General features: G+C 44.4%; 1 protein-coding gene and 1 long non-coding RNA gene across 2 annotated transcripts in view; one reads left to right on the forward strand and one right to left on the reverse strand.

Annotated features, from left to right (window-relative positions):
* ttn.2 (titin, tandem duplicate 2) overlaps nt 1-12,390 on the forward strand; it is a 285,809-nt gene that overhangs the window by 271,651 nt on the left and 1,768 nt on the right. Inside the window, exons 226-238 of the mRNA XM_049484655.1 lie at nt 432-713; nt 820-1,413; nt 1,530-1,820; nt 1,954-2,253; nt 2,359-2,661; nt 2,800-3,102; nt 3,227-3,811; nt 3,918-4,223; nt 4,333-4,632; nt 4,768-5,343; nt 5,466-5,771; nt 5,893-6,486; nt 6,617-12,304. Coding sequence (XP_049340612.1) covers nt 432-713; nt 820-1,413; nt 1,530-1,820; nt 1,954-2,253; nt 2,359-2,661; nt 2,800-3,102; nt 3,227-3,811; nt 3,918-4,223; nt 4,333-4,632; nt 4,768-5,343; nt 5,466-5,771; nt 5,893-6,486; nt 6,617-12,304 — 10,428 coding nt within the window. The remainder of the gene's footprint in view (nt 1-431; nt 714-819; nt 1,414-1,529; nt 1,821-1,953; nt 2,254-2,358; nt 2,662-2,799; nt 3,103-3,226; nt 3,812-3,917; nt 4,224-4,332; nt 4,633-4,767; nt 5,344-5,465; nt 5,772-5,892; nt 6,487-6,616; nt 12,305-12,390) is intronic.
* LOC111194932 (uncharacterized) overlaps nt 1-12,390 on the reverse strand; it is a 53,626-nt gene that overhangs the window by 35,368 nt on the left and 5,868 nt on the right. The window lies entirely within an intron of this gene.

The following is a 12,390-nucleotide window of genomic DNA, read 5'->3' on the forward strand; positions in this document are numbered from 1 at the left end:
TAATAAAATAGCTATTTGTCCACTCCCGCGCAATGTAATTCCATGGAAATTGGAAACAATGAGTGGAAATGGAGGAGCTACTGAACGCTGTGATGTCATGTGACCGAGAAATCCTAAAAACTCACTGGTCCTCCTGTTTTTTCAATTGCAGTCCGGATGCAGGGGTTTTCTCACTGAGTAGAAGTGTGAAATATTTTTCACAGACATCCCCCTGAGACACTAATCCCGTCCGAATAGGGCTTATATAGCAGAAACACACAAAATAAAAACAGACATATAGAAAAGCTAGAATTCCATTCATAAGTTACACTATATGCACACAGTTGCACTGTTGAAAGCTCTTAAGCGTGCTTTCAACACGGTATCCATGCTCGGCACCATCTCGCATGTAAGAAATGTATATTAAACTTATTTAAATGCATTATTTTCAGAAATTCCTGATATTGAATTGCCTGAAGACCTGAGGAAGACCGTTTGCCTGAGAGCCGGCAGCACTTTACATCTGACTGCAACTATACTTGGAAGACCACTGCCAGTTATTACCTGGAGAAAGACCGGCATCGACCTCCAGTCCCGCGGATTCATCGATACAACAGAGAACACTACAGCTTTGACAGTAGAGAAGGTGCACCGTTACGATGCTGGAAAATACACAATTGAAGCTGAAAATCCATCTGGCAAGAAGATAATTACCATTCTTGTCAAGATCTACGGTAAGATATTCATATCTCCATGTATATTTATCAGTTTATCAACTGTTCAGTTTGACTAAAGTCGCTGTGGAAATTAAAATCTAACATATGTTACTATACATTTCAGACACTCCTGGACCTTGCGGTGCGGTCTACGTCAAGGATTACACCAAAGAATCCGTCGTCATTACATGGGATGTGCCCACTATTGACGGAGGAGCTCCGATCAACAACTACGTTATTGAAAAACGAGAAGCATCAATGAAATCCTACAAGACTGTGACGAATGAGTGCAAGAAGACACTGTACAGAATCACTGGATTAGAGGAGGGAACCAGATATTTCTTCAGAGTATTGCCTGAGAACATCTACGGCGTTGGAGAGCCTTGTGAAATCAGCGAATCTGTACTGGTATGTGAAGTTCCATCTGTTCCTCAAGATTTGCAGGTCATTGACATTACAAAATCCACCGTCATCCTCGGATGGGAGAAACCACTTCACGATGGCGGCAGCAGACTTAGCGGTTTTGTTATTGAAGCCTGCAAGACGGGAACTGACAGATGGATGAACGTTGCTCACGTGAGGGCAGCAGTTTCCCAGCACACCATTGCCTCCCTGACTGAGAATGAGCAATACCTGTTCAGAATCAGAGCTGAGAACAGCCGAGGCCTCAGCGAGCCCAGAGACCTGATGACACCTATAACTATTCAAGAACAGAGAGGTAAGCAACATCTACACGTTATTCAAAGTTCATATCAGTCAAATAATAATACAGCAAAGCAAATACCTCTATATGCCCCATGTAGGCTCATACATCATTTGCTTTTTTTTTTACAGATAAGCCAAAGATCGACCTTGCTGGCATTCCTCAAAAGATTGTCAACGTTCCTGCTGGTAAGCCAATTGTGCTCAACATTCCCATTAAAGGAAGGCCCGCACCAGTTTGCTCATGGTTCTTCGGTGGCGTTAAGATGAAGGACACGCTCGACCGCATCAAGATCGAGACGACTGCTAAATTCACTAAACTGACAGTTCGTGAAACAACAATAGATGACACTGGCAACTACACACTTGAAGTGAAGAACGTCACGGGACAGGCTAGAGAAATCATTAAAGTCATCATTCTCGGTGAGTAACTTTTTGTCATCTTAAGTTATTTCAAATGATCTTACTGTATCTATATGAGAGTTACTTTTAAGAATTACTGAAAGTAAGAAGTACTGAGAGCAAGTGAAAGTAACCAAATATATTTTCCTTGTAGACAAACCTGGCATCCCTGTTGGGCCAATGAATATCGATGAAGTCGACGGCACATCGGTTACATGTAGCTGGGAACCACCAGAGAAGGATGGTGGCGCCAATGTCAGCGGTTACGTTGTTGAACAGCGTGATGCTCACCGTCCTGGATGGTTGCCTGTTTCCGAGTCGGTCACAAGACCCACGTTCAAATTTACCAGACTGAGTGAAGGAACAGAATACGTGTTCCGTGTGGCTGCAACCAATCGCTTCGGCATTGGCGGCTTCCTTCAGTCTGAAGTTGTTGAATGCAAGAGTGATAAGAGTAAGTTCTTAAATATAAAATGCATATATTGTACATTGCATATCGTGAATACGTTTTAAAATAATTGAGAAGCATTTTTATTAATCTCATGTTCATTTTTCACAGCTGTTCCAAGTGCACCAAGCACGCCAGAAATCTTAGACGTGTCTCACGATGGCATGACACTGACCTGGAAACCACCAGAGAGCGATGGTGGCTCTTCAGTGGCCGGCTACATCATTGAGCGTAAAGAAGCTGGATCTGACAGATGGCTGCGCATCAATAAGAATCCAGTTACCATGACAAGATACAGATCTACAGGACTTATTGAAGGTCTTGAATATGAATATAGAGTGACGGCTATCAACTCCAGAGGCACTGGCAAACCAAGCTTGACCTCCAAACCAATGATCGCAATGGATCCCATCGGTATGTACACAAAGAAGATTAGTTACTGACTTGGTGAATGGAAAACTTGTCAACAAATCAAACATTTGATGATACAACTCAATCTCAATGTTTTTTTTTTTTGTTTTAAACAGTGTTTTAAATGTTTCCTCTCAACAGAACCACCTGGCATACCATTGAACCCAAGAGTTACAGATACCACCAGGACATCTGTGTCTCTGGCATGGTCTCCACCAGAGGAAGAGGGAGGCGCCATTGTTACTGGTTACCTGATTGAAATGCAGAAGGTTGACCAGGTAGAATGGACCAAGTGCAACACAACACCAACAAAGATTTGCGAGTACACACTGACCCACATGCCACAGGGTGCCGAGTACCGATTCCGTGTTATGGCATGCAATGCTGGTGGAGCTGGAGAACCAGCTGAGCTTCCAGGAGTGGTCAAAGTCACAGAGATGCTTGGTAAGACTAAAAGAAGAGCTATGATAGCATCTATGTTAGCATCAAGTACAGATTCTTATCTAAATACTTTGTTATACAAGTTGTGAACAAATGCACTAATATATCTAATATACTGACGTTTCAGAATATCCCGATTTCGAGCTGGAAAAGAAATACCAGGAGGGCTACATCGTCAGACAAGGTGGTGCCGTCAGACTTTCTGTGCCAATTAAGGGGAAACCATACCCAACATGCAAGTGGACAAAGGACGGCCGTGATATTTCTCACAGAGCTATGATTGCCACCAGTGAGGAGCGCACCGAACTGGTGATCAAGGAATCCCATCGGGATGACACCGGCACCTACGATCTGGTGTTGGAGAACAAATGTGGAAAGAAAGCAGCATACATCAAGGTTAAAGTTATCGGTCGTCCAGATCCACCTGAAGGTCCACTGGAATTCGATGACATTCAGGCTCGTTCTGTTAGGGTGAGCTGGAGACCACCTTCAGATGATGGTGGCTCTGACATCCTTGGCTACATTGTGGAGAGGCGTGAGGTACCGAAGGCAGCCTGGTACACCGTGGACTCTCGTGTGGTTGACACATCCCTGGTGGTCAAGGGACTGAAAGAGAATGTGGAGTACCACTTTAGAATTTCAGCAGAGAACCAGTTTGGAATCAGTAGATCCCTGAAATCAGATGAATCTGTTATTCCAAAGACTGCTCTATGTAAGTATACACACATTTATTTAACTTTATTTAACGCATTGATCATAAATATCTTAAATGCAGTAATTCTGATCTTAATAAATGTTCTTTACTTTTTTCAAAAAAGGTCCACCAGAGCCTCCCAGCTTCCCACCAGAAATCATGGACGTCACAAAGACCACTGTTGGTCTGTCGTGGTCAAGGCCAAAGGATGATGGTGGCTCTCGTGTCACTGGATACTATGTTGAGAGAAGAGAGATGTCCACTGAGAAGTGGGTGCGTCACAACAAGACTCATATAACTACAACTATGTATACCCTCACTGGACTCATCCCTGATGCAGAGTACCAATTCCGAGTGATTGCCCAGAATGACATTGGCCAAAGCGAGGCTGGACCTGTATCTGAAGCAGTTGTATGCAAAGATCCATTCGGTAAGTAATCATATATTCATATTTTGATGAACAGGTATAGTAAATATCAAAGACTTCAATGACTTCATCGTAATAATACATGAAATTTATTCTCTCATTCTCACAATAGATAAACCAAGTCAGCCAGGCGACATTGACATCATCTCCGTTACCAAGGATAGCATCACTATTCACTGGCTGCGTCCTGAAACCGATGGCGGCAAAGAAATCCTGGGATACTGGATTGAATTCAGACAGGCAGGTGAAAGTGCCTGGAAGAAATGCAACAAGGAACGTTCAAAGGACCGGCAGTTCACAATGGGCGGTCTCATGGAGGCGACAGAGTATGAATTTAGAGTCTTGGCTGAAAACGAAACCGGACTGAGCAGACCTCGTAGAACTGCCATGGGCATCAAAACCAAACTGAGCGGTAGGTTTAAGTGACATCTGGCTTGTTTTATGGTGATATTTTTATTTGTCTTGAATGAATTTATGGTAGACATGGTATGATGGTACAGAAATTTGGTTATGCAAAACAATATATCATGTTTTGTCTCCTCTACAGTTGGTGAGGCCCCAAGCCTGAAGGAAGAGATGAAGGATACCATCACTAAACTAGGAGAATCTGGAACCTTGGCATGCCAGATTATTGGAAGGCCTCTTCCAGAAATCAAGTGGTACAGATATGGAAAGGAGCTGACCCAGAGTCGTAAATACAAGATGAGCTCTGACGGCCGAAACCATTCTCTAACAGTGCTAACTGATGAACAGGAAGACGAAGGTCTGTACATTTGCAGAGCCATCAACGAGGCTGGAGAGATTGAAACTACCGGCAAGCTCCGTTTGCAGGCTGCACCACAGTTCCATCCTGGATTCCCACTGAAGGAGAAATACTATGCAGGTTGCGGAACAAGTCTGCGTCTCCACGTCGTCTACATTGGCCGTCCTATTCCACAAATCATGTGGTTCTACGGCAAGAAACCTCTGAATCCATCAGAGAATGTTATTATTGAAAACACTGAGAATTATACTCATCTGGTTGTCAGAAATGTGCAGCGCAAGACAAACGCTGGCAGATACAAGGTGCAGATGAGCAACAAATTTGGCACGGTTGAGACAGTGCTTCGGGTTGAAATCCAAGGTAAATTAAGATTATAATATGTTAAAATATATACTGCTAAATGCAGAAACTTAAACAAAAATCAATTCAAATCATACATTTTGTGTATTGACTGACTCTAAACACTTTTACTCTCATTCCAGACAAACCTCTGATTCCTGAAGGACCAATTGTTGTTGATGCTCTCTTGAAGAACTCTGTGATCATTAGCTGGAAACCACCCAAGGATGATGGCGGGTCAATGATCACAAACTACATCGTAGAAAAACGTGAGGCAAAGGAGGGCGAGCAGTGGCATCTCGTGTCATCGTCGGTCCCAGGAACCATTTGCCGCATTCCAAACCTAATTGAGAGTGCAGGATACTACTTCCGTGTTTCTGCACAGAATCAGTATGGTATCAGCGAGTCCTTGGAGATTCCCGCTGTTCTCATTATCAAGAGTCCATACGGTAAATGACATATTTAAATTTGATTGTGTGCTATACTATATGAGTATCAGAATGAATAACAAAATTAAAAATTAGCAATGCACATAGTCTAAATGTATTATGTTCTATTATTATTTTGCAGAAAAACCTGGAATCCCACAACAGCCAGTTGTCAGTGCTGTCACCAAGGATTCTTGCGTTGTTTCCTGGAAACCACCAACCAGCGATGGAGGTGCCAAGATTAAGAACTACTTCCTGGATAAGAGAGAAAAGAAACAAAACAAATGGATTTCTGTCACAACAGAAGAAATTCACGAGACTCATTACACAGTCAAAGGCCTGATTGAAGGCTTTGAATATGAATTCCGTGTCAAATGTGAGAACATCGGTGGGGAGAGCGACTGGAGCGAGATTTCAGAACCAGTTGTTCCAAAATCAGATGTAGCACCTCGTGCTCCATTCTTCAGAGAGGAGCTGAGAGACATGTGCGTCAAATATAAAGCCAATGCAACGTTTGTCACAAAGGTTGTTGGCCATCCCAAACCAGTGGTTAAATGGTACAAGAGTGGCAAAGAAATCTTACCAGATGGAGAGAAAATCAAGGTCCAGGAATTCAAGGGCGGATACTACCAACTTGTTATCAGTAACGCTGATGAGAATGATGTAGCCGTGTACCAAATCAGAGCCACCAATCAACAAGGATCCATCTCTTGCACCGTATCTCTTGATGTTGAAGGTATGCTACCTGTCCTTCTATTTTATCATTATTTAGAAAAGTAAATTATTTTACTATGTTGTTTTACAGTAAAGATTTATGTTGTCAACACTGTTGTCAACTAAAGATTTTTTTCCCTTCTCTTTTCTAGTTCCTGCCAAGATTTACTTGCCCCTACATCTCCAAGGCATGGGAGCTGTTCATGCCGTTCGTGGTGAGGTGGTCACCATTAAGATTCCAATCAGTGGCAAACCTGATCCCGCAATCACCTGGCAGAAGGGACAAGAAATACTGAACAATACAGTAAGACATCAAGTGATCGTCACAAGATCCTTCACATCCCTGGTCTTCCAAAAGGGAGTTGAAAGGAAGGATTCTGGTTACTATGTCATCTGTGCCAAGAATCGTTTCGGCACTGACAAGCAAACAGTAGAACTTGACGTTGCCGATGTACCTGAACAACCGAAGGATGTTAAAATTAGTGACATCGGAAGAGACACCATCACACTCACATGGACTCCTCCAAATGACGGTGGAAGTGAAATCATCAGCTACATCATTGAAAAGTGCCCAACCTCTGGCGACAGATGGATCCGCGTTGGACAGTCATCTGAGCCGCAGCATACTTTGATGAGTCTGTTTGGAAAGACCAAATATCAGTTCCGTGTTACTGCTGAGAACAGATTTGGTCTCAGTGTCCCATCTCTACCAACTGAACCTGTTACGCCAAGGGAAGATAAATTTGCCATCAGAAATTACGATGAGGAAGTGGATGAAGCACGAGAGGTTACAAAGGAAGAAGCACCTCATTCTAAGGTGAAGAATGTGCCTTCGCTTTACAAAATCTCAGAAGAACTTGCTCGGTACGGACACTTCGGTGCTGTCCATCGCTGTGTTGAAATCAGCTCCAAGAAGACATTCATGGCTAAAATCGTTAAGGTAAAAGGTGCTGATAGGGAACTGGTTGCAAGAGAAATCGAAACTCTCAATATTGCAAGACATAAGAACTTGCTGTACTTGCACGAGTCCTTTGATAGCCTGGAGGAATACGTGCTGATCTACGAATTCATATCCGGCATGGACATCTTTGAGCGCCTTGGAACGAACTTTGATCTCACTGAACAGGAAATTGTCCGGTACATGAGGCAAGTTTGCCAGGCTCTTAAGTTCCTGCATGGTCTCAACTATGCTCATTTTGACATAAGACCTGAAAACATTGTATACGCCACAAGGAAGAGCAGCACAATCAAGATCATTGAAATGGGCCAGGCAAGGCTGTTGACTCCTGGAGAAAACCTCAGAATTCAGTTCACTGCTCCTGAGTACTGTGCGCCAGAGGTCCACAACAGTGATTTTGTTACCACTGCTACAGACATGTGGTCAGTTGGTGTTCTTGCATACGTGCTACTAAGTGGCCTCAATCCATTTGCTGCTGAATCGACTCAGAAGATGATTGAACACATCTCAAATGCAGAATACGTATTTGACAGTGAGGCCTTCAGAGAGATCAGTATTGAGGGCATGGACTTTGTTGACAGGCTGCTAATCAAAGAACGCAAACATCGTATGACAGCATCTGAAGCTTTGGAGCATCCTTGGCTTAGAACGAAAATAGAGAACATCAGTTCCAAGGTGATCAAGACCCTGAGACACAGACGCTACTACCAGTCACTGGCCAAGAAGGAATGGAGTGCTTCCATTTCAGCAGCTCGCGTTGCCTACGGTGGTGGTTACAGAAACCAGAAAAACGTTTCCTTTGGCAGAGTGAAAGTTGCAACACCAGAAGAGGGTCTGAGAGCAGGTCCAGTTATGCATGGCTCTGCTGAAGAAGGTGGCCATGTTCGATTTGTATGCAGCCTTCAACATTATGACAAAAACACAGAGGTGACCTGGTACTTCGGCTCTCGTAAACTGACCGCCAGTCATAAGTATGAAATCAACTACGCCAATGGAGTTGCAAGCATCTACGTGAAGGACATTGAGGAATGCGATGATGGACTTTACAGATGCAAAGTTGTCACCGAAGAGCGTGAGGATAATGCCTACGCAGAACTCTTTGTGGAAACTGTAAGGTCTCATCGTGAGTACTATCTTGGACGCACACTCAAGAAACCCAAGCGCAGAATCGACAAGACAAAGATTCTTCAAAGACCACCAGAGTTTACTCTGCCGCTGTATAACCGTACAGCATACATTGGCGAGGATGTGCGCTTCGGTGTTACCATAACTGTCCATCCTGAGCCTCAAGTGACATGGCTGAAGGCAGGACACAGAATCAAACCTGATCCCGCGAAATACACATTTACAAGCGACAAGGGTCTTTACCAGCTAATGATTCACAATGTCGAGCTTGTGGATGATGGTGAATACACTGTTGTAGCAAACAACAAGTTTGGAGAAGACAGCTGCAAGGCACGCCTAACGGTAACACCACACCCTGTTGTTGAAGACACAATGAGACCAATGTTCAAACGTCTCTTGGCAAATATCGAATGCGTTGAGGGACAAAGTGTACAGTTTGATTTGAGAGTGTCCGGCACCCCACCTCCAACTCTGAAATGGGAAAAGGATGGCAAACCTCTTGAATGCAGACCACAAGTTGAAGTTGTTCAACAAGCCGTAGACCATCACATTCTCTACATAAGGGAAACGCTCATTGAGGATTCGGGCACTTACAGGGTCACTGCAACAAACTCGGCTGGCTCAGCAAGTTGTCAAGCCACACTCAAGGTTGAACGCATAACGTACACCAGAAGGGAGTTCAAGAGTGTAGAAGATAAGCAGAAATACGTACAAAATCAAATCGAAAAGACACTGAAAATGGCACAACAGTTTTCTAAAGCAGAAGTGATGGCACTTAATCCTGTGGCGCAAGAAGCACTAAAGGAAGCTGCTGAACTGTATAAACCCGCAGTGAGCACCAAGAACGTGCAGGGCGAGTTTGACATCTCCGATAAAGAAGATAAAGAAATCAAGAAAATTAAAGAGGAGGGCAGGAAGATCAGAATGCCATACGAAATCCCAGAGGCACGTGTGCATGATCCAACTGTTCTTGAAGAGGACATGGGTATTAAACACTTTGTGCCTTTATCTGACATGAAGTGGTACAAGAAACTACGAGACCAGTACGAGATTCCAGAACGCATGGAGAGAATTGTGCAAAAACGACAGAAACGCATCCGTCTTTCCAGATGGGAGCAGTTCTACGTCATGCCTCTTCCCAGAATCACGGATCAGTACAGGCCAAGGTGGCATATTCCAAAGCTTACACTGGATGATCTGGAAACTGTCAGACCAGCAAGACGCTCACCATCTCCTACATCAGAGGTCTCTTTCAGAATGAGAAGACGTTCCTTGGGTGATCTCTCAGATGAAGAGGAATACCTGGCAAAGAGAAGAACCGATGAGGAGAGGGAGGAGTTTGAGGAAGAACTTGAACTTGGCTTCTCTGCCTCCCCACCAAGTGGCAGCCCCGTTCGCTTTGAGTTATCTGCACTGCGTCGCCCATCTCCTAGGGTTGTCCACAAAGCTGAAGTTAAGCCAAAAGAAGAAGCAAGACGTGCACCAGTGACAGAAAAGCCCCGTGGTTCTCCACCTCCCATTTCCCATTTCATGAGAAGAAGAAGATCTCTGTCCCCCACATACATTGAACTGATGCGCCCTGTCTCTGAATTGGTCAGACCATCTCGTCCATATAAGGAAGTTGAAGCTGAGACAGTTGAGATAGTTGAGAGAAGGTCTCCGACACCTGAAAGGACACGTCCACGCTCTCCTAGTCCCGTGTCCCCTGAGAGAAGGTCCTCAAGGTCTTCCTCCAGATTTGAAAGATCTGCAAGATTTGACATCATGTCTCGGTATGAGGCGAGAAAAGCTGCTATCAAATCTGAGCGCACGTATCAGGTCGTGACACAGCAGCCCTTCAGCCTTGACCACGCCCCACGCATCACAGTTAGAATGCGTTCACACCGTGTACCAAGTGGACAGGACACAAAGTTTACCCTGAATGTCCAGTCGAAGCCAGAAGCTGAAATCCAGTGGTTCCATAATGGACAATCTATTCAGGAAAGCAGCAAGTATCGCTTTACAAATATGAGTGGAGTTCTGACTCTTCATATTACAGATTGCCAAGCTGATGACACCGGCACGTATCGCGTGGTTTGCACAAACTCAAAGGGAGAAACATCAGATTATGGAACTCTGGATGTGTCAGGAGGAGCATTTACTACATATTCTTCAAGACGCAAAGACGACGAAGTTACGGCAGCATTTGTGCCTGACATAACAAAGACCGATTATTACCACACAACAACTGTCAGAGCCTCTTCTGCCTCAAGGACACACTTGGAGATTGCAGAGACAAAGACCAAGATTACAGAGAAGCGTGAAGTCTCTGCATTTGAAAGATACGAGTCTGAAAGGATTGCATCGTCACCCATCAGGCACGCATCTACTGAATACCTCTCATCAGCTTCATATTCATCCTCAGAACGTTATGCCTCCGAAACTAAAACTAAAACAAAAACCGTCGAGGCCACAGCTACAGCAGAGGTAGCTACTAAGAAGACGAAGGCTACTCTTGCAGCCAAAATACTCACCAAACCACAATCCCAAACAGTGTCCCTAGGGGAGTCTGTGAGATTTACTTGCGACATTGATGGCGAGCCGGCACCAACCGTCTCCTGGATGTTTGCCGGGCGTACCATTGTCACTTCTCAACGTGTGCGCGTAACAACAACACAGTACAAATCTACACTGGAAATCTCTTCCGTAGAGTATTCTGATGAAGGTAACTACTCTGTAGTTGTGGAAAATTCAGAGGGAAGGCAAGAGGCCAAGTTTACCTTGACTATTTCCAAACCAGCTCCAAAAGCGGAGGTTGTTAAATCACCAGAACCAGCAGTGAAATCACCAGAACCTTCAGTGAAATCACCGGAGCCTTCAGTGAAATCACCAGAGCCTTCAGTGAAATCACCAGAACCCTCTGTCACATCTCCAGTGCCTTCAGTTAAGTCCCCAGAGCCAGCAGTCACATCACCTGTGCCATCGGTTAAATCTCCGGAGCCATCAGTGAAATCACCAGAACCCGCAGGTGTAAAATCCCCTGAACCTAGGATTAAATCACCTGAGGGTATTAAATCCCCAATTAGAGTAAAGTCTCCAGAGCCAGGAGTTAAGTCCCCAACTCCACTGAAATCTCCTGAACCTCCTACGTCCCCTTTCAGAGTTAAATCTCCTACCGGTCTGAAATCTCCTGAACCAATAGCATCTCCTCCAAGAGTGAAATCTCCACCTCCACTCAAGTCTCCAGAACCACTTACCTCACCTCAGAGAATTAAATCTCCAACAGGCATGAAATCTCCCGAGCCAGCTGCTTCACCCCTAAGAGTTAAATCTCCAACAGGACTGAAGTCACCTGAGCCAAGGATCAAATCCCCAACAGCAGCCAAGTCTCCTGAGCCAATAACGTCACCTAAACGGGTCAAATCCCCACTTACAGTGAAAGCACCCCCAAAGATCCTTCAGCAACTCAAAGCTGAGGCCTCAGAAGACAAGGTGAAGCTGATCTGCGTTGCCGAGAGCTCTGTGAAGGAGGTTGTGTGGTACAAAGAAAGCAGGAAACTGAGCCAGAGCAGTCGCTATCAGATCCAAACCGCTGCAGATGGCACTTGCTCTCTCTTCATCTCTGATGTTTCTGAAAGCGATCAAGGAGAATATTTCTGTGAAATGATTGCTGAGAGTGGAGCAGCCTCAAGAACATCGTTCTCACTTGTTGGCCAAGTGTTCCAGTCCATCTACGCAAAAGTAAATGCTTTTGTGTCCACACACATGGCTATCAGAGGTACATTTAATTCTTTTTTTATATTGATTGATTAATATTGAACATAATTAAAAGAACCAGCCTAAAACAAGTACTAATGGAATGTT

The sequence above is a fragment of the Astyanax mexicanus genome, chromosome 11 (genome assembly GCF_023375975.1).
Source record: "Astyanax mexicanus isolate ESR-SI-001 chromosome 11, AstMex3_surface, whole genome shotgun sequence".
NCBI classification, from domain to species: Eukaryota; Metazoa; Chordata; class Actinopteri; order Characiformes; family Acestrorhamphidae; genus Astyanax; species Astyanax mexicanus.